This window comes from Trichomycterus rosablanca, chromosome 6, assembly GCF_030014385.1.
Source record: "Trichomycterus rosablanca isolate fTriRos1 chromosome 6, fTriRos1.hap1, whole genome shotgun sequence".
In the NCBI taxonomy this organism is placed as follows: Eukaryota; Metazoa; Chordata; class Actinopteri; order Siluriformes; family Trichomycteridae; genus Trichomycterus; species Trichomycterus rosablanca.
The window spans coordinates 27,672,985-27,695,583 of NC_085993.1; the positions used below are offsets into that span (position 1 = coordinate 27,672,985).

At 39.4% G+C, this 22,599-nt stretch overlaps 1 protein-coding gene across 3 annotated transcripts in view; it reads left to right on the forward strand.

Moving 5' to 3' along the window:
- tns1a (tensin 1a) overlaps positions 1-22,599 on the forward strand; it is a 116,443-nt gene that overhangs the window by 13,151 nt on the left and 80,693 nt on the right. For 2 of the 3 annotated variants that reach the window (XM_062997635.1, XM_062997636.1), the window contains exons 2-6: positions 11,145-11,183; positions 16,205-16,246; positions 19,452-19,501; positions 19,772-19,943; positions 22,197-22,247. In XM_062997635.1, coding sequence (XP_062853705.1) covers positions 19,794-19,943; positions 22,197-22,247 — 201 coding nt within the window. In that variant the 5' untranslated portion in view covers positions 11,145-11,183; positions 16,205-16,246; positions 19,452-19,501; positions 19,772-19,793. Of the gene's footprint in view, positions 1-11,144; positions 11,184-16,204; positions 16,247-19,451; positions 19,502-19,771; positions 19,944-22,196; positions 22,248-22,599 lie in introns of those variants that run through there. The other variant, XM_062997634.1, reaches the window with a different exon arrangement.

The following is a 22,599-nucleotide window of genomic DNA, read 5'->3' on the forward strand; positions in this document are numbered from 1 at the left end:
GTGATTTGCAATTGATGGGTCAGAATTGAACATACCTAGCATAATTCCATTAATCCCACTTGCCATGTGGCATTATATCAGGCTGCTGGCATAAGGAATATCAGGCTGCTGGCATAAGGAATATTTTATTGTGCTTCCTCTTACCAATCAAGCCTGCATCAATAGAGCACCACTAAGCTGTGGTAGAACCAAATATTCACAGCAGTAATATGCAGCTGACAAATCTGCAGTAGTGGGAAACATGCCCCAAAGAAAGTAGTATCTGGTGCGCATGTGATAATATCTAGGGCACACCTGTTAGTATCTGGTGCTCACCACATAGTATCTGGTGTGCATGTGATAGTATCTGGTGTGCTCATAATAATATCTGGTGCACACCTAATAGTATCTGGTACTCACCACATAGTATCTGGTGCATGTGTAATAATATCTGGTGTGCTTGTAATATCTGGTGCACACCTGATAGTATCCGGTGTGCATGTGATAGCATCTAGTGGTCATTACATAGTATCTCATGCGCACGTATTAGTATCTGGTGCACACCCGATAATACTGTATCTGGTGCTCACCACATAGTATCTGGTGCGCACATATTAGTATCTGGTGCACACCCGATAGTATCTGGCGCTCACCACATAGTAACTGGTGCACACATATTAGTACATTTACATTTTCAGCATTTAGCAGACGCTTTTATCCAAAGCGACTTACAGTAATGTGACAGTCTACTGTTTAAGCAATTGAGGTTTAAGGGCCTTGCTCAAGGGCCCAACAGTGGCAACCTGGCAGTGGTAAGGCTTGAACCAGTGACCTTTCGATTACTAGTCCAGTATCTTAACCACTAGGCTACAACTGCCCTTAAGTATTTGGTGCACACCCGATAGTATCTGTTGCTCACCTGATAATATCTGGTGCACACCTAATAGTGTATGGTGCGTACCTGATAGTATCTGGTGCGCACCTGATAGTCTCTAGTGCTCACCACATAGTATCTGATGCACACATATTGGTATCTGGTACGCATGTGATAGTATCTGGTGCTCACCACATAGTATCTGGCATCTACCACATAGTATCTGGTGTGCATGTATTAGTATCTGGTGCTCATCACATAGTATCTGGTACTCACTACATAGTATCTGGCATCTACCACATAGTATCTGGTGCGCATGTATTAGTATCTGGTGCTCACCACATAGTATCTTGTACTCACCACAAAGTATCTGGTACGTACGTGATGATATCTGGTGCTTACCACATAGTATCTGGTGCTTACCACATAGTATCTGGTGCCCACCCCATAGTATCTGGTGCTCACCACATAGTAACTGGTGCACACCCAATAGTATCTGTTGCTCACCTGATAATATCTGGTGCACACCTAATAGTGTATGGTGCGCACCTGATAGTCTCTAGTGCTCACCACATAGTATCTGGTGCAGACATATTGGTATCTGGTGCACATGTGATAGTATCTGGTGCTCACCACATAGTATCTGGTACTCACCACAAAGTATCTGGCGTCTACCACATAGTATTTGGTGCACATGTATTAGTATCTGGTGCTCACCACATAGTATCTGGTACTCACCACATAGTATCTTGTACGTATGTGATGATATCTTGTGCTCACCAAATAGTATCTGGTGCTCACCACATAGTATCTGGTGCGTACGTAATAGTATTTGGTGAGTACCTGATAGTATCTAGTGCTCATCCAATAGTATCTGGTTTGCATCTGATAGGATCTGGTGCGCGTGTAATGATAGCTGGTGCACACCGGTTAGTATTGGGTTAGGGTTAGGGTTACACACCAGATACTATTACATGCGCACCAGATACTATGTGGTGAGTATCAGATACTATCACATGTGCACCATTAAATGTAAAGTTAAACATGTAAAATTAAGGAAATACTTAATTATCACAGTATAACACTAAGCCAATTAAATTTTAGGGAAATCCTTCTGTCTAGTTAAAAAGCATAAGCAATTGTAAATAAATTTTACCTGCTTTGGAGCTAATGAAAACTGTTGCATTGGAGATTAAGCAGAAAGACATCCCCCAAAAAGAGGATGATTTTGCAGGTGGCCAATACATAGCCAATTACTCTTGTCCCATCCTTTTTCTTACTGTTTTTTTTTTACTAGTGTCCTTGTCACTACTGGCAGCATGAGGCGGTACCTGTAGCCAATTCCGGTTACACAGGTAGTCCAGCTCCTTCATTATGGCACCTCCAGGATCCATGCATTTGCTGTGTCCTTCAGCACAAGTCTCAAGAGCATGGAGGAGATACCGGGACACAAGCCGTTACATGAGGAAAGCTGGACAGAACGGTAGAAGGGCATCAACCTAGCAGCAGGACCAGTATCTGCTCTTTTGTGCCGAAACCCTAAGTAATAACTTTCAGCAGCCTACTAGTGTGCATGTTTCTGACCAAACTGTCAGAAATAGACTCCATGTGGGTGGCACACGGGCCCAACGTCTTCTATTTGGATCTGTGCTTACAGCTTAGCATCATGCAGCTCATTTGGCATTTGCGAGAGAACACCCGAATCGGCAGGTCCACCATTGGCACACTGTTCTCCTCACAGATGAGAGCAGGTTCATACTGAGCATATACAGTAGTGTTCAAAAAAATAGCAGTTATTTTAAAAAAGTGAATAAAGCACAAAATCATTATAATAACTTTTATTTCCATAAATGCAAATGCACTGAAAATACTACACTTTTAATTCTAAATCAAAACATTAACAACATTTAGCCAGTTTGTGTTAATCCTTTACAGAAAGTTAAGAAAAATGAATATTAGGCTGTTCAAAAAAATAGCAGTGCCAGCATTTTTCTTTAAAAACTCAAAAAATGTATCTATAAACTGAAAATGTTTGAGGTTTCACTTTACTTTAAATTACTGAACTAATATTTAGTGGCATAACAATTGTTTCCGAGATCTGTGTTGCATGGAGTCGACCAACTTCTGGCACCTCTGAACAGGTATTCCAGTCCAGGATGATTAGACTACATTCCACAGTTCTTCTGCAATTTTGGGTTTTGCCTCAAAAAAACGCGTTTCAGATATCAGAACACAAGTTCTCTATGGGATTGAAGTCAGGGGATTGGGCTGGTCACTCTATTACCTCAATCTTGTTTGTCTGTAACCAAGATGTTTTGGGCCATTGTCATGTTAAAACACCCATTTTAAGGGCATTTCTTCTTCGACATAGGGCAACATGATCTCCTCAAGTATTCTGATATATTTAAACTGATCCATGATCCCTCGTATGTGATAAATAGACGTAACACCATGGTATGAAAAACATCCCCATATCATCATTTTGTACCACCATGCTTTACTGTCTTCACAGTGAACTTTGGCTCGAATTCAGTGCTCGATGGTCGTCTGACATACTGTCTATGGCCACTTGACCCAAAAAGAACAATTTTGCTTTCACCAGTCCACAAAATGTTGAGCCATTTCTCTTTGGACCAGTCAATGTGTTCCTTGGCAAATTTGAACCCATTCAGGACACGTCTTTATCTTAACAACGGGACTTTGCAAGGAGTTCTTGCTGGTAAATTGGCTTCACTTAATCATCTTTTGTACTCACTGGTAACTGCAGATGTTCCTTGATCTTTCTGGAGGTGATCATTGGCTGAACCTTTGCCATTCTGGCTATTCTTTGATCCATTCAAACAGTAGTTCCACGCTTCCTTCTGCATCTTTCAGGTTTTGGTTGTCACTTTAAGGCATTTGAGATCATTTTAGCTGAGCAGCCTATCATTTGCTGCACTTCTCTGTATGTTTTTTCCCTCTAAAATCAACTTTTTAATCACAGTACGCTGTTCATCAGAACAATGTGAAATGCGCTATGACCAACCTGTGCAACATTTGCCACCCTCCTACCTTAAATAAGGGCCAAAATTGACACCCGTTCTTCTGCAGAATGAATGACTTCACCAATTGAACTCCTCACTGCTATTATTTTGAACAACCCCCTTTCAATCAATGCTTCGATTACTCAGAATGAACGGCATGCATGTCCTAATTGTTGGGTTTGTTTTGTTTTCAATACTCTACTACACTTTCAAGTAAATTTTTTGCTATGTAGAAATAGCATTTCTACTAAAAACTTTGATTTATCAAGTTAATGGTGTTGGACTGCTATTTTTTTTAACACCACTGTACTGTAACAGACATACAAGAGTCTGGAGATGCAGCATGACTGGGTTGGCAGTGGATCAGTGATGGTCTGGGGATACATATCCTTGAAGGGTCGCACAAACCTCCATGTGATTGCCAAGGGTATCCTGACTGCTGTTAATTTCTGGGATAAAATCCTTAGAGCCATTGTCAGACCTTACACTGGTGCTGGGCTTTGGGTTCCTCTTAGTGCAGGACAATTTACGGCCTCATATTACCAGAATGTGTAGGCAGTTCCTGGATGATGAAGGCACTGATGCAATTGACTTGCCAACGCATTTCACAAGGCCTGAATTTACTAACCTCTGGGGCGTTATCAGTGCATCTGATTTTACCAAATACTGCCACAGCCTGTTCAAAAAATTATTGATGCCCTGATCCAGGTCTGGGAGGAAATCCTTAAGAACACCATCTGTGGTCTCATCAGGATCATGCTCAGACATTGTTGGGAAAGCATAAAGGCTTGTGGGGGCCATGTGTTTTTAATATGAGCCTGAGTCTCCAGAGTCCAGAGACGTCCTGCATTGTTCCTGTTCCGAAGACGCCGCGACCTAGTGACATGAAGGATTATAGGCCAATAGCACTGACATCCCACATCATGAAGACCATGGAGAGGCTTATCCTGGATCAGCTCCGGCCCATAGTCCAGTCACTTCTGGACCCCCTCCAGTTCGCCTATCAGCCCCGTCTGGGAGTAGAGGATGCCATTATCTACCTGCTCAACCGAGTCTACGCTCACCTGGACAAGCCAGCCAGCACTGTGAGGGTCATGTTTTTTTATTTCTCCAGTGCATTCAACACCATTCGGCCTGCTCTTCTGGGTTACAAACTGACAGTGATGCAAGTAGACGCCCCCCTCGTGTCCTGGATTGTTGACTACCTAACTGGCAGACCACAGTATGTACGCCTGCAGCACTGTGTGTCGGATAGAGTGATCAGCAACATTGGAGCTCCACAGGGAACGGTCCTCTCTCCCTTTCTCTTTACCCTCTACACCACGGACTTCAGCTACTGCACAGAGAACTGTCATCTACAGAAGTTTTCTGATGACTCTGCAATAGTTGGATGTATCAGAAGGGATGATTACAGGGCAACGGTGAAGGACTTTGTCACATGGTGCGAGCTGAACCACCTGCAGCTCAGTGTGACAAAGACAAAGGAACTGGTGGTGGACCTGAGGAGGGACAAGGCACCGGTGACCCCTGTGTCCATCAGGGGGGTCAGTGTGGACATTGTGGAGGATTACAAATATCTGGGAGTGCACATTGACAATAAACTGGACTGGACTAAGAACACTGATGCCCTCTACAGGAAGGGTCAAAGTCGTCTCTATTTTTTGAGGCGCCTGAGGTCCTTCAACATCTGCCGGACTATGCTCAAGATCTTCTATGAGTCTGTGGTAGCGAGTGCTATCCTCTATGCTGTTGCATGCTGGGGAAGCAGGCTGAGGGTGGCAGATGCCAACAGACTCAACAAATTGATCCGCAAGGCCGGTGATGTTGTTGGTGTGGAGCTGGACTCTCTGAAGGCAGTGTCGGAGAGGAGGATGCTGTCTAAGCTGCAGGTCATTATGAACAATGGCTCCCACCCACTTTATGACACAGTGATGAGACACAGGAGCACATTTAGTGCAAGACTCATCCTACCAAAATGCACCACAGAGCGCCACAGGAAGTCTTTTCTACCTGTGGCCATCAAACTCTATAATTCCTCCCTTAATGTGTGACACTATGGTTTATCTGTGCAATATTCAGTATTCATATGTGCAATAATAATAACGTAAGCATTTTAATTATTTTATTGTGTGTAAATAACTCTTTAACTTTAACTTTAAATTTTTCTTCTTCTTTTTTCTTTGTTTTAAGCTAGTAGAGTGTTTATTCTTTTACATAAATGGGTGCTACTGTAAAAAACTGCAACTTCCCTCTGGGATCAATAAAGTATTCTGATTCTGATACACATGCTTAGTCACATTATAAGCTGCAATGATTTTGGTTTCCACTGACCATTGTTAAGTCATTTTGTTCTCAACAAATAACATAATTTATATCAGTAAAGACTTTCAACTTGATTATCAAGACCCAATGTGTGATTTGAGTGTTCTCCTATTTTTGTGTATATTAGTTATATTTATAATTTTTAAGTATTTTCCGGTTTGAACCCTTGCAATTTTTTGGACGATGTTTATGGATTTTTGTTGCCAATATATGCACGTGTTCTGCCTCCTCTATCAACCCAGTGTCACAGAATACTCAACCACCCAGCAACACAGCAAAGTTGACACCACAACACAGCAACAGGTATGGCTGTTCATGTGGATCAAGAAACTGGCTCCCTGCTCTTAATGCCACCCAGGAATTTCACCAACCAGTCGTGATCTTTCTCTTTATGTCTGACTTTTCTATTCACTTTCCGCTAATCATGTTAATTAGTCACATCTGATTCATATGGTGGACTATTTTTTCCACTATTTCTTATACTGGTTTAAGTTCGTTTACAAACATTTTGCTTTTAACCCAATACCTAATGAAAAGAAAGCACTTTATTTTTTTTATTTTGCTAACCCACATCTGCCAGTCGACTCAACTGACATGTCAATGTCTTCATACCTTGATCCACCAGTCGAGTTTTATGACCTGTTGGCATGTGGATACTCAGACTTTTTCGGTGCCTTCCCTGACAAACCAGCAGAGTATATTGATCTGCCAGCATGCAGGTATTTTGATTTGCTGGATAGGTTTGCTGGGGGTTCATTGTATACTCCTTTTTCTTTAGTTTGTGTATAAGCATCCCTTTTTGTCACTTTGTTCCAGGCAGAGTGTTGTCGATCTCATGCATAAAAGGGTTCTAGTTTGTTCCCATATGCCTTCATCATGTTCTCTGTTTTTTGTGTGTGTGTCATGTAGTATTTTCCTCGTTTAATGTGTTGTATATAGTGTTTTTGAGGTTTTTGTCCCTCCTTTTTTTGGATGATGATGATTATGTATTTTGCTCTAAATAAAATGTTTGATGGTTATATGCATGTGCCCTGCTTTCTCTGTCAACCCAGTGTCACCACTTAGTTTCACTAACACACAAAGGCCAGAGATTATCAAAAGACTCAATTAAATGACTATGAATTTGGTTGATAATCTGCACTGCAAGTCTATTAAATAAACATACAGCAAAAGTAGCCCCGTAACCACAATGGTTTTTTTTTCCCTTTTAACTTTGTCCTTCAGTAAAAGTATGCCACTCATTTTCTTTTTGCCCACCATTCTTCTTTCTTTTTAATTGTATTTATAGAAAAAGACCATTAAACAGTTACAGCTCATTCAGAACGCTGCTGCTAGAGTTTTAACCAAGACGAAGAGAACAGAGCACATCACTCCAGTTCTAAAATCTTTACACTGGCTTCTGGTTAGTTACAGAATAGAGTTTAAAGTGCTGCTACTAGTCAATAAATCACTGAATGGATTCGGCCCAGAATATAAACCCAGTAGATCTCTTAGATCCATGGACTCAGGTCAGCTAGTCAAGCCCAGAGTCCAAACTAAACATGGTGAAGCAGCATTTAGCTGTTACGCTGCATATAACTGGAACAGCTTTTGAAGTGCACTGTTAGAACATACACTGCCTGGGCAAAAAAAAAGGTCACCACCTGGATTTAACTAAGCAAATAGGTAAGAGCCTCCCATTGGGTAATTACTGCATGGGTGATTATGTTTCAGCTGGCAACAAGTTATTTAACCCTAACTGATGCAGTGAGTAGCTTCTCACTTGTTAAACAACCATGTCGAAAGACACATCCTGTGGTCGTGGAAAAGATGTTAATCTGTTTCAGAAGGGTCAAATTACTGGCATGCATCAAGCAGAGAAAACATCTAAGGAGATTGCTGAAACTACTAAAATCGGGTTAAGAACTTTCCAACGCATTATTAAAAAGTGGAAGGACAGTGGGGAAACATCATCTTCGAGGAAGGAATGTGGTCGGATAAAAATCTTGAATGATCGTGAACGGCGATCACTTAAACGTTTGGTGAAATCAAATCGTAGAAAAATTACAGTAGAACACAGGGATATGTTTAATAGTGAAAGTAGAGCATTTCCACACGCACAATGCGAAGGGAACTCGAGGGATTTGGACTAAACAGCTGTGTAGCCTTAAGAAAACCATTTGTCAGTGAGGCTAACCTGCAAAAACGGCTTCAATTTGCTAGGAAGCATAAAGATTGGACTCTGGAGCAATGGAAGAAGGTCATGTGGTCTGATGAGTCCAGATTTACCCTGTTCCAAAGTGATGGGCGCATCAGGGTAAGAAGAGAGGCGGCTGAAGTGATGCACCCATCATACCTAGTGCCTACCGTACAAGCCTGTGGGGGCAGTGCTATGATCTGGGGTTGCTGCAGTTGGTCAGGTCTAGGTTCAGCAACGTTATGCGCCCAAAGAATGAGGTCAGCTGACTACCTGAATATACTGAATGACCAGGTTATTCCATCAATGGATTTCTTCTTCCCTGATGGCACGGGCATATTCCAAGATGACAATGCTAGGATTCATCGGGCTCAAATTGTGAAAGAGTGCTTCAGGGAGCATGAGACATCATTTTCACACATGGATTGGCCACCACAGAGTCCAGACCTGAACCCCATTGAGAATTTTTGGGATGTGCTGGAGAAGACTTTGCGCAGTGGTCCAAATCTTTCATCATCAATACTAGATCTTTGGGAAAAATTAATGCAACTCTGGACAGAAATAAATGTTGTGACATTGCAGAAGCTTGTGGAAATGATGCCACAGCGAATGCGTGCCATAATCAAAGCTAAAGGCGGTCCAACAAAATATTAGAGTGCATGACCTTTTTTTTGGCCAGGCAGTGTATATTTAGATCATATTTAACCCACTAGACCTTTTAAGTCACTGTCATATAAACATCACTAAATCAGGCTTAAAGATCACTTAAATAGCCCAGCAATGTGCCCTATAGACTGCAAAGGAAATGAGCTGGCTCCTAGTCAAGGGCTCCTTAGAGAAGATTTTAAAGAAACCCATAAAGCACTCTTACATCACAAATGCTGTTCTTTAACATGCCATCCTGCATGCTTTGTGTTGTGTTAGTTTATTTGTGTTATCATAAATCAGTAGAGGTGCATGACCAAAATCTCTGAATAGGTCTTTTTTAGCCTTTGTCTCTTTTTGTTTACTTTAAACGTTTTGGGATGTAAAAAGTGCTGAGTGTGTACGGTGTGAATTTAAGTGGTGAGGGCATAATAACAGACAGTAGAAAAACAACAGCTTCCCACGCCAGTCCACCACCCTCATTCTTTGGCCTGTAAACAGTCATGTCTGCTTCTTAAGTGATAATGTAAGGAATTTTACCATTATTAAGGACTACACATTGTTGTTTTTGCTAACTTGAGCATTATGAACAGTCTAAAATGTTTCCTGTGGCTGTCGATAATGCATGTTAAAAATACGCCAATATTGAACATAGTGGTAGCCTTAAAATTAATTGTAAAATTGTAATACGTTAACATAATACTGTACAGAAATTTTCAAAGATATTGAATACACTTTCATAATTTTTTTTTCAGTAATTTATTTTTATTATTTTTATTACTATCATTACATTGCTTTAAACTAATCTTTTAGAATATTTTATCAAAAGTAACAAATAAATCATAAAATAATTGTGATTTATACTATGTACGATTTGGCATCAGATATTATCAAAAGATTTGTAAATACATAAAATATATCTTTATCCATAAAATAAATTGTTAAAAAATGTTAAAATATCAGATTTTAATTATGATGGTCATTACTATATAGGCCTTCTTTTGTCTATCAGCCAACTGTCTATAGTTTGCCTATGCCTATATTTTTCACATTTCATAAAAATCCATAATAATTAGATGAACAAAAATGACAACCCTTTAGCAGCTGTTGAATGTATAAGAGTCCATAACAATGTTCATAGTGATCAAATGAAGCTGAGCAGACAAAACATGAAATATCTGTCTGCAATCAAGTAAAAGTAAATGTACGAAACATGAAAAACCAGCTACTCAGTTCACCAGAATGCCATGACCCAAATGCAGATATGGTATGAAGAGATATGCAGAGAAACAGATGGACTACAGTCAGTAATTGTAGAACTACAAAGTGCTTCTATATGGTAAGTGGAGCTGACAAAATAGACAGTGAGTGTAGAAACAAGGAGGTGGTTTTAATTATGGCTGATCGGTGTATATACATAAAACCTGCACATTATGATACAGTCCTAGTATATTGTTACAGCCTACTCATAGTAACACGATTCTAGGACTAGGATACTAGGACTATATCACAATGATGATGATGATTTTAGGCTTTAGGTTTTAGGCTAAGCTATTCAATCCTACTTTAACCCTTGTGGTTCTTCTTATAGCCTAGTCATAGTATTACCCTTGTGGTTCTTGGTATAGCTTAGTCATAGTATTGACCTTGAGATCCTTGTTATAGCTATAGCCTAGTCTTAGTCATCGTGTAGTCCTTGTTCTGTCTTTGTTATTGTTTCCCCATATGTCTGGTCCCTCGTGTTTTCATAAGCTTAGCTTTAGCTTATATGTTAGCATGTAGGATTTAGTCTAGTTTAGGGACTTGTCATTGTTAGCATTTAGCATTAACATAGCCTTAGCCTTTAGCATAGAGATCCATGTTTATAGAGTAGCTCCCCCTAGTGTTCATAGTGTCTTGACTTGTTTTATGTTTGTTTTCTCAATAAAACTAAAATAAAAATAACATTCTGTCCGAACTAGTACATTTTAAAATACTTTTAAAAATATTCCTCACATTATCATTATGGGTTCCAAAGTGTACCTTAGTGGGTAAAATTGGTTGAATTAGTTTTCCACACTGAATGCACTTGTTAACGTAAAATTTTTCTTTTTCCTTTTTCTTCCTTTGTCCATTCTTTCTGCAGGTAGCCACAGCATGTGCTCCAACCACTAACTATGAACTGGTAAGACACTATGCTTTTATTTTTTTATTATTTCATCATTTTAATAAACCTAATTAAATTCTCTGGTTTTCTGCCATCCCCAAACATGTGGAAGGTGTATTGGCTGCTCCAAAATACCCCTTGGTGGCTAGGCACCGTTCATACAGTTTATATGTGACACCCTGTCCACCACAACCCTAACCATGAACTTAATATAAAAGGTGAATATACAAATCAGCCAAAAAAGGTGCATGGCAAAGACTATTTTGTAAGAAATGTGCATGTCATGGTGAGGAATATATTAAATTTTGGGCTGATGGTAGTTATTTGTAGTAGACGTGTTAAATGCAGCAGATACAGTATGATCAGACATAAAAACATGAGTGACTTTGATAAGGGCCAAATTGTTATGGCTAGAGGAATGAGTTGAAGTCACAGCAAGGTTGCTCAGAGGCAGCTGAGGTAAGTAATGATCAACAGTGGTCTAAGCCATGAATTACTGACAAATTTTCAGGCAGCAAAGACTTGTTGATGCCAGAGAAGATGAAGGCTATGACCAACAAAAAGCTACTGTGGCTAAAATTGTAGAATAGCTAAACACTTCAGATCCTCAGCTAAAACATTCTTTAGTGCCTCAGTGTAGCTTTCATTTGTCACCCTTTACTTATTTCACCATTAACACCTTTGAACCACCATCACCCTTACCACAGACTCCCAGAATAACAAGCTAAAGTTCCGGAGGACTAGATAAAGAAGGATTTGAGGAATCTCAAGGACAATTAGGCAAAGTTGCAGATGGTATTGAACACAGTTTGTGAGAACTCAGGGCTGCATGTCAGCAAGCTAGAAAAGAGGGCCTCAAACAATGCATTCAGAGACAAGAGCAGTGCTGGCACATGTTACAACACCAATTTGGGCAACTGCAGACAGTGGTGCAGCAAGAGCGGCTGGAGAGACAGCACAAGAAGTTCTTACTGACCAAGGGACAAATTACACCTCTAAAATATTAAGGAAAATATTTTTACCTTTAGGGATTAGGGGTATAAAGACCACCCAATTCCACCCCATACACCCCCAAATTAAGTGATGCTCTGAAAGTTTGTGTCTGGAACAGGCTTATATTGGGATCAGTAGTGGTTGTTCTATCTACTCTTCACCTACAGAGATGTACCCCAGGAATCCAGGATTTGAGCTTTGTATGACAGACAAGTCCAGGGACACCCGTACATCCTAAAAGAAGTTTGAAAAGAAACAACACCAAGGAGCAGATGAACATCCTCTTATACACAATTAAGATGAAAGACAAGATGGACACACTGAGGACCACAGTTTAAGACAACCTGGAGAAAGCCCAGCAGCAGAAGAAATGGTGGTCCTCATGGAAGAGAAGTCTAGCCCCAAGCCTGAAGGTGCTCATACGTCTACCCAGTTCAGTAAATAACACGTCAGCCAAGTGGCCAGGCCCATATGAAGTACTAGGAAAGATGGGACCTGTGACCTATAAGTTCAAAATGCCAGAAAACGCACATCTTCTATATGAAACTTCTGATGCCATGGCTGAAGAAAACAGACAAGCTGGTGGACCAACTGTGGGCTCGAGCTGTAAAGGATAAGGAAGAACCGTCAGAACTGTATTTCCCCATTACAGAAGCCAGTGGCCCCACACTGGACATGCAAAATTTGGCACCCACACAGCAACAAGAACTATTTGAACAAGTATCCCAGGGGTTGTGGAGGGTAGAACTAGGGAAAACGGACTTTACGACACACAACATCCAACTACAGTCTACTGAACCCATTCAGCAGACGTTTTGCAGGATCCCAGCACTTTTCATCCCTGAACTAAAGAAGTAGGTTGGAAACCTGGACAGCAGACTGAGGTTCTATATGAACTTCTCCAAGCTCAATTCTGTATCAGGGTTTGACCCATATCCTATGCTGAAAGTAGAAGAACTAATTAAGAGACTACCTCAGCACCAAAGCAGAATACCTCAGCACAATGGATTTGTGCAAAGGGTATTGGCAGGTGCCGGTAGCAAAGTCAGCAAACATTTCACTGCATTAAGGGTACCATCAAGTATGTACCAGTTCACAGTGATGCCCTTTGGACTCCATGGCGCGGTGACAACGCTCCAGCGGCTAACAGATCAAGTCAAGGGGCAGAGGAGTATGCAGCTGCCCTTATAGATGATGTGGTGGTCTATAGCAACTCCTGGCAAGAATTATGTGAACATCTCAGGGAGGTGTTCAGAAGGCTTCATAAGGCAGGACTTGTGGTGAATGCCAAAAAAAGTCATCTAGCGTCCAGAGTATCCTACCTGGGGTAAATTCTAGGAAGAGGTACTATCCGGCCACAGGTTAACAAAGTGCCCACCATCCATGACCAAAAGAAGAGTAAGATCCTCCCTAGGCTTGGTAGGCTGGTACAGGAGCTTTATACCCAACTTTGCCAGCAGAGCCGCTGTCCTGGGGAACCTAGCAAGAAAAGATCAACCTAAGAGGGTCAAGTGGACATAGGACTGTAAGACCTCAAAGCCTGTTTGTGCCAGAAACTGGTGTTTCAGAGCCCAGACCATCCAGAGTGAAGCTTCAGATATAGGACCCGAGGGCCAGTGCAGTACACCAGCTGCAACTGTTTCCCAGGGAGGCACAATATTTCACTGTTGAGATGGAGGCACCAGCAACAAACTGGGCTTTGGACACAAGATATTACCTGATAGGTAATCATTTCACCTCAGAAATAGACCACAAGGTTGAGAAGGATTAAAGACAGCAATGCAAGAATTACCCGGTGGTATTTGTCATTGCAACTGTTCAAGTTTGAGGTGGTGTCAGAAAAGGAACTCACTAATAATGTTAAGAAAAAAATACTTACCTGTTGATGTCCCCAGTGAATGTAAGAAAATGAGCGTGTGCAAAACTCACATGTCATTTTACAAAGAGGAAGAGCTCACTTTTTCAGAGAAGGAGGGGGGAGTTTAACTCGCACTTACCTGAAGTGATGTCATCCAGATACCCTGAAAAAACAGAATAATAGTGTGGAAGGTTTTTTATGGACTGTACTCTATAATTTTATAGAGTTATAGAAATATTGATGTACCGTATATATTGTTAAATATATATCGTTGTGGTAAACAACATAACTGTTTATGGAGAAATACCACTGTCTGTAGTGGTTTAACCCTGTGTCTGGTGGGAAATTATGCTTATAGGAGAAGATGCAGCCAGTAAGGGGGAGTCTGGTACTTGATTGTTGATCAGACAGCGTGTGGAGAACAGAGAGTTCTGTTACAGGTCTGACTCTGTCCAAGTTTGTGGACTTTCATTTTCTTGCTATTTATGAACATGCCAATTGTTTACTCTCCTTAAATGGGATAACCTACAGTCCTAATATAGGTTAGTTTAAGGGCTGCTTGTTTTATCATCATCAGTTTTTGTTAGTTCATTATCCATTTGTATTTCCATTTACATATTGTGTACCCCATCATACCCTGCACACCACATCACATGATTATCTCCCACCTGAAGCTCACCCCACACCTAAAAATCCCTCAGCTAATTCATTTACCACAAATAGCCTTCTTTTCCATACATTTTTGCCTAATTTATTGCGCTTCCATGTGCTCCCATTCCGCTAGTTCCCTTATTCTGTATTGTTATTTCGTAGTTCGTGGTTTTTGAAGAGTTTCCTTAATTCCTTGAATTTCCTTAATTTTTTTATGATATGTTTGCTTCTTGGTTTGCTTTGTTTTGCATTTAGTACAGTCTTTTATTTGCTTTTGATTAGCATAATAATTTAGCTATTTTAGTGTTTGTTTTGCCCGTTTTCAGTGTATGGCCAACCTTGTTTTAGTCTTTAGCTTTTGTCAGCTGTTTGTCATACATTTATTAAATTTGTCTAGTATTATGAGTCTTTATTTTAGTTGTTAGTCCTGTTTGTTGTTAAACTTAGTCACATTAGCAATAGTTGTGGTGTTTGTGTTTTCTACAGTTATTGTGGTGGGTTTGTGTATTGTATTTAATTGTGTAGTATTTCACTCATGTAAAAAAGACCTTTTACATACTTTCAATATGTGTTTAAGCTTTTTGTTACACAAGCTCCTAAACAATGACTTTTGTAATTAAACCAGGTGCACTACCAAAAGATAAATGGTGTCATTGCCTTCAGAACTCTTCTTAGCTTAATATGTAAAAACAATTTAAGTAGTGGCACTGCAAATTACATGATGTTAGATGCACTTTATTTTAGAACTTGATAAAACTTGGATTATTATTGATATTTATCATACAATCCGCAGTTAATGGCTTTAAAAGTACTTATTATGTTTATTATAATTATGTGGCTACATTACCACAGTAGCATGATGATTTCTCATGCAATGCCAGCTGAGAGCTTGAAGGTCTCGCACATTCAAAAGTAGTTTTTGGCCTTGTCTCAACAATTATTCATGACCCTCACTGCAAAACACTAGGTGCAAGGCAGGAATGCCCTGGACAAGGTGCCAATCACATTATTACAGGGCTTTGGCCTTCCCTTCAGATATAGGCAATCATGTCTGCATAGACCCCTGGCTGACTGATATCACTGCTGAGATCAGAGTTTGTGGTGAGCTAGCATAATAGACTTTATTGTACCAACCAACCAAAGGTTCAAGAGAATTAACAAATTATACATTCTTGCATTCCATTTTCCATTTTTTGGAAAGAGGAAAAAACATGAAGTATATGACGTATAAATACAGTATATTAAGTATATTATATATAAAATATTAAGTATATTAAGTTAAATGCAAAATCTTTACATGTAAGCTGTTTAATGTATTGGACATTACCTTGGTGGAATCTTTTACACTGTAGTAACTGATTATTTGTGTTGTGGTACATAGATGTTTACTGTAATGGATGCTTAAATATCTAAACTGTTGTCTATATCACAGTTTTTCAGATATTTGTGAGTAGTGTTTGTAGTGACTGAATGATCATGACACCACGGTAGATAAGTAAAACATAACATTTAAAACTTTTCTATTTCTTTTTTTCAGTCTCCCAGTCACGATCTTCCTCTGAAGCATGTGGGAACCCCGGTAAGTCACATTCCAGGCAAAACTCTGCATCACATAAGCTATGTGACCCAAAGGCATGTGGACATCCCCAAAAATTTTTGAATTCAGTTGTTTTAGCCACACCCACTGCCAACATGTATAAAATCTATTAATTATTTAATTCATAAAATCTGTTAAATGCCTTGTGAAAACAGTTTGGGTGAAGGCCCTTAACTGTTGCATCATCACTGTGCCCCTGTGCACAGAGTTTTGGTGTGGAGGAACTTCAGGGGTCTACACAGTGCCCTGACCTCACTGAACACCTTTTGCGAAGTTGAATGTCAGTTGTGATCCAGACCTTTTCTTTTAATATCAGTCCCAGATATCACCTTTTTATTTTTTTTTATTTTTTTTTTAAATGATCCAAAATTTCTGGAAAAAAAAGCACAGTAAAAGACTTTGTTCTATAAGGGTAGAAAACGTTGTGCTATTATCAGAAACATTATAAAAAGATACTAAGAATCTTTAAAGAGAAATACTGAGATCTTAACCCCTAAATACATGTGCACGTAAGACAATGTACAGTGTATAAACCTATGCCGTTCAATTTGCCAAGAAGAACAGATAAAAAATGAACCACAATAATGTAATTTATTCAAGGTGCCTGAATGGGTCTCTCTCTCTCTCTCTCTCTCTCTCTCTCTCTCTCTCTCTCTCTCTCTCTCTCTCTCTGTTAAGGTACAAACCCTTTTTCCACAAAAGTTGGAAATGCAATATTTGAAAAGCAATAATAATTAATACATTTGTCATTTGTTCTCTCATACTATTTAATGGGTCCATCTGCCATGGAGATTAGCAGGGGGCATTACTTGCAGAATCATTCCCAACTGCTTTGCCATTATGGATAGCATACGGCATGGAGGCGCAGAGGACTGTCAGGTGTGTTTTCTTTAATCAGACGACCTCTGTGTCTCTCAGATGTCCTCTGTGTTAATTTGCTGCAGCTAAAAAGAGTAAAGTCTGACTGCATCTGTGAGACCTCATCTGTGAGTCTTGCAGCAATCTGGTATTCACCTCACCTTTGGGAATAGAAATGACATGCACACTATTTGAGTGTATACGAAACCAGACTCGTGTGCTGCTCCTATTGTAAATAGTTTAATTCAGTTTTTTCCATTTTATTTGTTAATGTGACTTCTGTCCTGCCCATTATTTTAAGTTGTATATTTACTCTTTCAAAGCTGGGTGCATGTCTAATCCCTTAAATCAAGAAACCCATTTTTTGTGTTGGAGTAACTGTTGCAGTGTCAACAAGGTTTCTCAGACACCAGCCAAGGTGTGACATAATTTAAGTTTAATAGAGTTTGGACCACCTGAGCACTGTAGTGTATATATTTGACCCTGTGGTGTATATTTTTGGCAAGATTCTTCTTTGTGGAGAAAAATAATCCATAATTAGGTCCTGGTCTAATCATCAGCAGAATATGCCCACAATCATCCAAGAGTTAAAGCAGCAGGCCTTGGACAGTCAGGAGCCATTCCTAGAGGGCAAGGGTCTTTGTAAAGGGTTAATTATCTTTTATTTTTGTTCTTTCCATGGCAGGAGGCATAGATCAACCTGCAATAGTCCAAAATAGACTACAAATCTCTAAAGCTGTAGTGCTAATGAGCACTAACCCCCAGCACCTGATTTTGGGTTATAAAACCCGGATGCCCACGAGGTACTGAGTCATTTCTCTCAGTTGGTAAGGTAGTGGTCCAGTGTGTGTTACTCTCTTGCTCCTTTCAAAGAGATCTCTTTCCTTTTGCCACTATAGGCACTTTGTATAAGCTACACTCACTCTGTACACTCGAAGCCATCACAGAATCATTTGAATCCCTGCTGTATCGGTTTACCAAACTGACTCTATTTGTTTTCATTTATTCTCTTGTCCTACTTCTTTTGTAGTTTGGCTTTCAGAAAGAAGCACGGGGACTTGAACTGTGCATCAGTCGACTGGTGGATTGAGTAGCTGGTTAGCTGGCCATTGTCGTGGGTTCACCTAGCGCTCTCTCCCATTAGCTGTAATTTGTTGGGCAGAACAGCAGCACTATGCCTGGTGCAAAACAGTCTCTGCACAACACCCAGTTAATACCATCCTTACAGTAAAACATGGTGGTGCTATGCTATATGAGTGATTTTCAGTGGCAGAGAAAAGAATAGATGAATACAGGCAAATACAGAAACATCCTTGGAGAAAACCTTCTCTTGAGCACACGAGAATTTCTGAGTTTCTTTACGTGGCCAAGTCGAAACCTAGACTTACACCTCATCCAACAGTTGAGAGACTTAAAGATGGCAGTTCACAGGCCCTTACAATCCAATCTAACAGAGCTTAAAAGAATTTGCCATGAAGAATGAATTTAAACCACCCAAATCCAGTGCAGTGCTTGGAGAAATGCATTGGAGTAATGTATAAGAAGACTTGCATGTAATTATTTATAAAAAACTAAATACTTTGTGGATACTGCTTTTGTACACCCCTAAGTCTTCCATTCCAACTTTTTTGGGAATATGTTGCAGGCCTGAAATGTGGAAATGGATGTACTGTATATCCATAATGTCATAATGTCCTAATTTATTCTGATTTAGAGTTGAAAATACAGTTTCTCTTCAGATATAGTAAATATTGTGATTTATAGTAAATATTGTAAAATCAAAGCATATGCTACTTTTACATTTTTACTCCAGTATTGTAAAGTTCATGAAATACACTTTGCACTTTAGTCATAAAAATAAACTGAACCTCTAAATACCAGTCTCAGCACAGTTTGTTTCCTTTCATGAGCTTTGAGAAGTGACTCTTTACCTATAATCTTTGATCATATTTTTTACTATATTTGACACAAGTTGCATTTGAGTTTTAATCACCTGGAGATTGTTGTGACAGTTTGCGATAAAGCACTGTTTGAGTTCCAATTCCTGACTGATTAATTAGAAGTGGCTAACTCCTCCTACAACGAGTCTTTTCTAGTAAAACTGGACCTGCTGCAGATGTGACAAGAATAAAGTGGTTGATGAAATAAATTGAAAATGAATGACTAAATAATAATAATAATAATAATGATTAGTCAAAAATGGTAAAGTAATTATAAATAGTGCATAATATATATTCACATTCTTAGACTTGTATTTAATGTTTTTGATTCACTCTATGGCGAAAAATGTATTTCTTTTAAACAGCAGAGAATTATTTTTTTGTAACAGGCATCCGTACGGTCTTTCAAGAGCACAGACTCCAGAGGAAGGCCATCCAGGTAAAACTTTCAGCACCCTATCGGGATTGTATTATTATCTGTATGTAGTGTATCATGGGTATTAAACTGATTTTTTTCAGAGAAGTAAAAATACTTTAAATATTATGCAGTAAAATGCATTTTTTTGTGTTGTAAACATAACAGCCATATGTAAAGTCAAATAAAGTCACTTTCTAATATCTGTTAACAGCTGCTTCTTCTTAAAAATGACTTTAGAGTGATAGTGTTGATGTGTTACTCAGCATACTATCACTTGCGTGTTTTATGCAGGAGCCTGAGCCTAATCCAGGCCATGGAAGAGGGGTATGATGTGGATTTGATCTACATCACCGAGCGCATCATCTCGCTGTCTTTTCCTGGTATAGCAGAAGAGCACAGCTACAGCATGCACCTGAGGGAGGTGATCAGCATGCTGCGCTCCAAACACCAGCAACACTACTTGGTAAGGATGATCACATGGTGACTGTCAGCAGGATTATCAGTGTTTGAGCTTTATTATGTCATTGAAGTTTAATTAGGATTCTAAACTTTTGTTTGAGGCATAAACAGTGCTACTGTTTGCTTTTCTGCATGGCTAAACCCTGCAGTGTGTGCAGGGACAACATTGTCTGCAGTGTGGCAAATGTTTTGGGATGTTTTGTGACCTTCAGGATGACTTATTCCTGAGCTTTTATTTCTGAGGCCGACAAGTTCTAAATAGGTTAACCAATATTCCAGGATTCCTATATTAATAGATAATCGCTTCCTTTATGGGTTCAAATCATAGCACCTTAAAGATGCAGTGGGAAAAAAAAGTATTTGATCCCCTGCTGATTTGAACAGTCTATAATTTTTATGGAAGGTTTATTTTAACAGAGAGAGACAGAATATCAAAAAAAAATCCAGAAAAAAAACATTAAATAAAAGTTATAAATTAATTTGTATTTAATTAAGGGAAATAAGTATTTGATCCCCTACCAACCAGCAAGAATTCTGACCCCCACAGACCGGTTATGTGCCCATGAGGCACACAAATTAGTCCTGTCCCTGTATAAAAGACTCCTGTCACAGAATCAGTTTCTTCCGTTCAAATCTCTCGACCACCATGGGCAAGACCAAAGAGCTATCAAAGGACGTCAGGGACAAGATTGTAGACCTGCACAAGGCTGGAATGGGCTACAAGACCATCAGCAAGAAGCTTGGTGAGAAAGAGACCACTGTTGGTGCGATAATTCGAAAATGGAAGAAATACAAGATCACAGTCAATCACCCTCACTCTAGAGCTCCATGCAAGATCTCACCTGGTGGGGTAAGAATGATTCTGAGGGTGAGGTCAGTCCAGAATTACACGGGAGGAGCTTGTCAATGATCTCAAGGGAGCTGGGAGCACAGTCACCAAGAAAACCATTAGTAACACACTTCGCCGTAATGGATTGAGATCCTGCTGTGCCCGCAAAGTCCCTTTGCTCAAGAAGGCTCATGTACAGGCCCGTCTGAAGTTTGCCAATGAACACCTGAATGATTCAGACAAAGCTTGGGAGAATGTGATATGGTCAGATGAGACCAAAATTGAGCTCTTTGGCATCAACTCCACTCGCCGTGTTTGGAGGCAGAGAAATGCCCAGTGGGGATGGTGTTCTTGGGGTCATATCCAGCATTTCTCTGCTCCCAGCTCTCTTGAGATCATTGACAAGCTCCTCCCGTGTAATTCTGGACTGACCTCACCTTTCTCAGAATCATTCTTACCCCACCAGGTGAGATCTTGCATGGCGCTCCAGAGTGAGGGTGATTGACTGTGATCTTGTATTATCGCACCAACAGTGGTCTCTTTCTCACCAAGCTTCTTGCTGATGGTCTTGTAGCCCATTCCAGCCTTGTGCAGGTCTACAATCTTGTCCCTGACGTCCTTTGATAGCTCTTTGGTCTTGCCCATGGTGGTCGAGAGATTTGAACGGAAGAAACTGATTCTGTGACAGGAGTCTTTTATACAGGGACAGGACTAATTTGTGTGCCTCATGGGCACATAACCGGTCTGTGGGGGTCAGAATTCTTGCTGGTTGGTAGAGGATCAAATACTTATTTCCCTTAATTAAATACAAATTAATTTATAACTTTTATTTAATGTTTTTTTTCTGGATTTTTTGTTGATATTCTGTCTCTCTCTGTTAAAATAAACCTTCCATAAAAATTATAGACTGTTCAAGTGTTTGTAAGGGGGTAAACTTACAAAATCAGCAGGGGATCAAATACTTATTTCCCCCACTGTATATTTTAACAATACTTTTAACAATTGTTAAATTTATTGATATTATGGCATTGTGTGTAAGTTTTAATGGTATATTTAAGGTTTAATACATGTTTTGTACAGGGCTGCCTAAAATCAAGCCTTTATTTGTTCTGTATGAATTGACTCATTAAATATTGTGAACTGGCAAACAGAGTAACCAAAGGGGCAAATGTTTTAGTGTGACATTAGTGTTAAATAATTGTGTTCCATGGTATGACATTATTATGTCTAACAAATATCTAAAAGACTACAGGCAATTGGAAAGTGGACTTACTTTTCACACCTTGTTAATTTAGTATTGGTATCAATAGTCATATTAAATCATGCTAATTAATTTAATATTTTGGGCAACATTGTAAGCATGCAAAATCTAATAATGGCAGATTATAAAAGTATGTATAAAAATAATGAATTTTATTTTGATTTCAGCTGCTAAACCTCAGTGAGCAGCGGCATGACATCACCAAGCTCAACCCAAAAGTAAGTGAAGGATTTTCACTTTTCTACAAACCTTATTTCTGTAAAATGCAAAAATGTAAAATGCAATAAAAACTAAAATCTGTAATATGTAAATTTTTTTTAACTTGAATGACTTTTAATGTGTTGGCTGACCAACTTTATTGTTTATTGTAAATATAATTACATTTTGAATTTAGACCTTTTAGAGTCATTTTAGCGGGCAGACAAGTTATAAGTAGGTTAACCAATATTCAAGGTTTCCTTTGATAATAGATAATAGTTTCCTTTATGGTTTGCAACAATCATGTTAAATCTTTTTAACTCTTTGACAAAAGAACTAATGACTGTTTAAGTTTTGGCTGACCAACTTGAT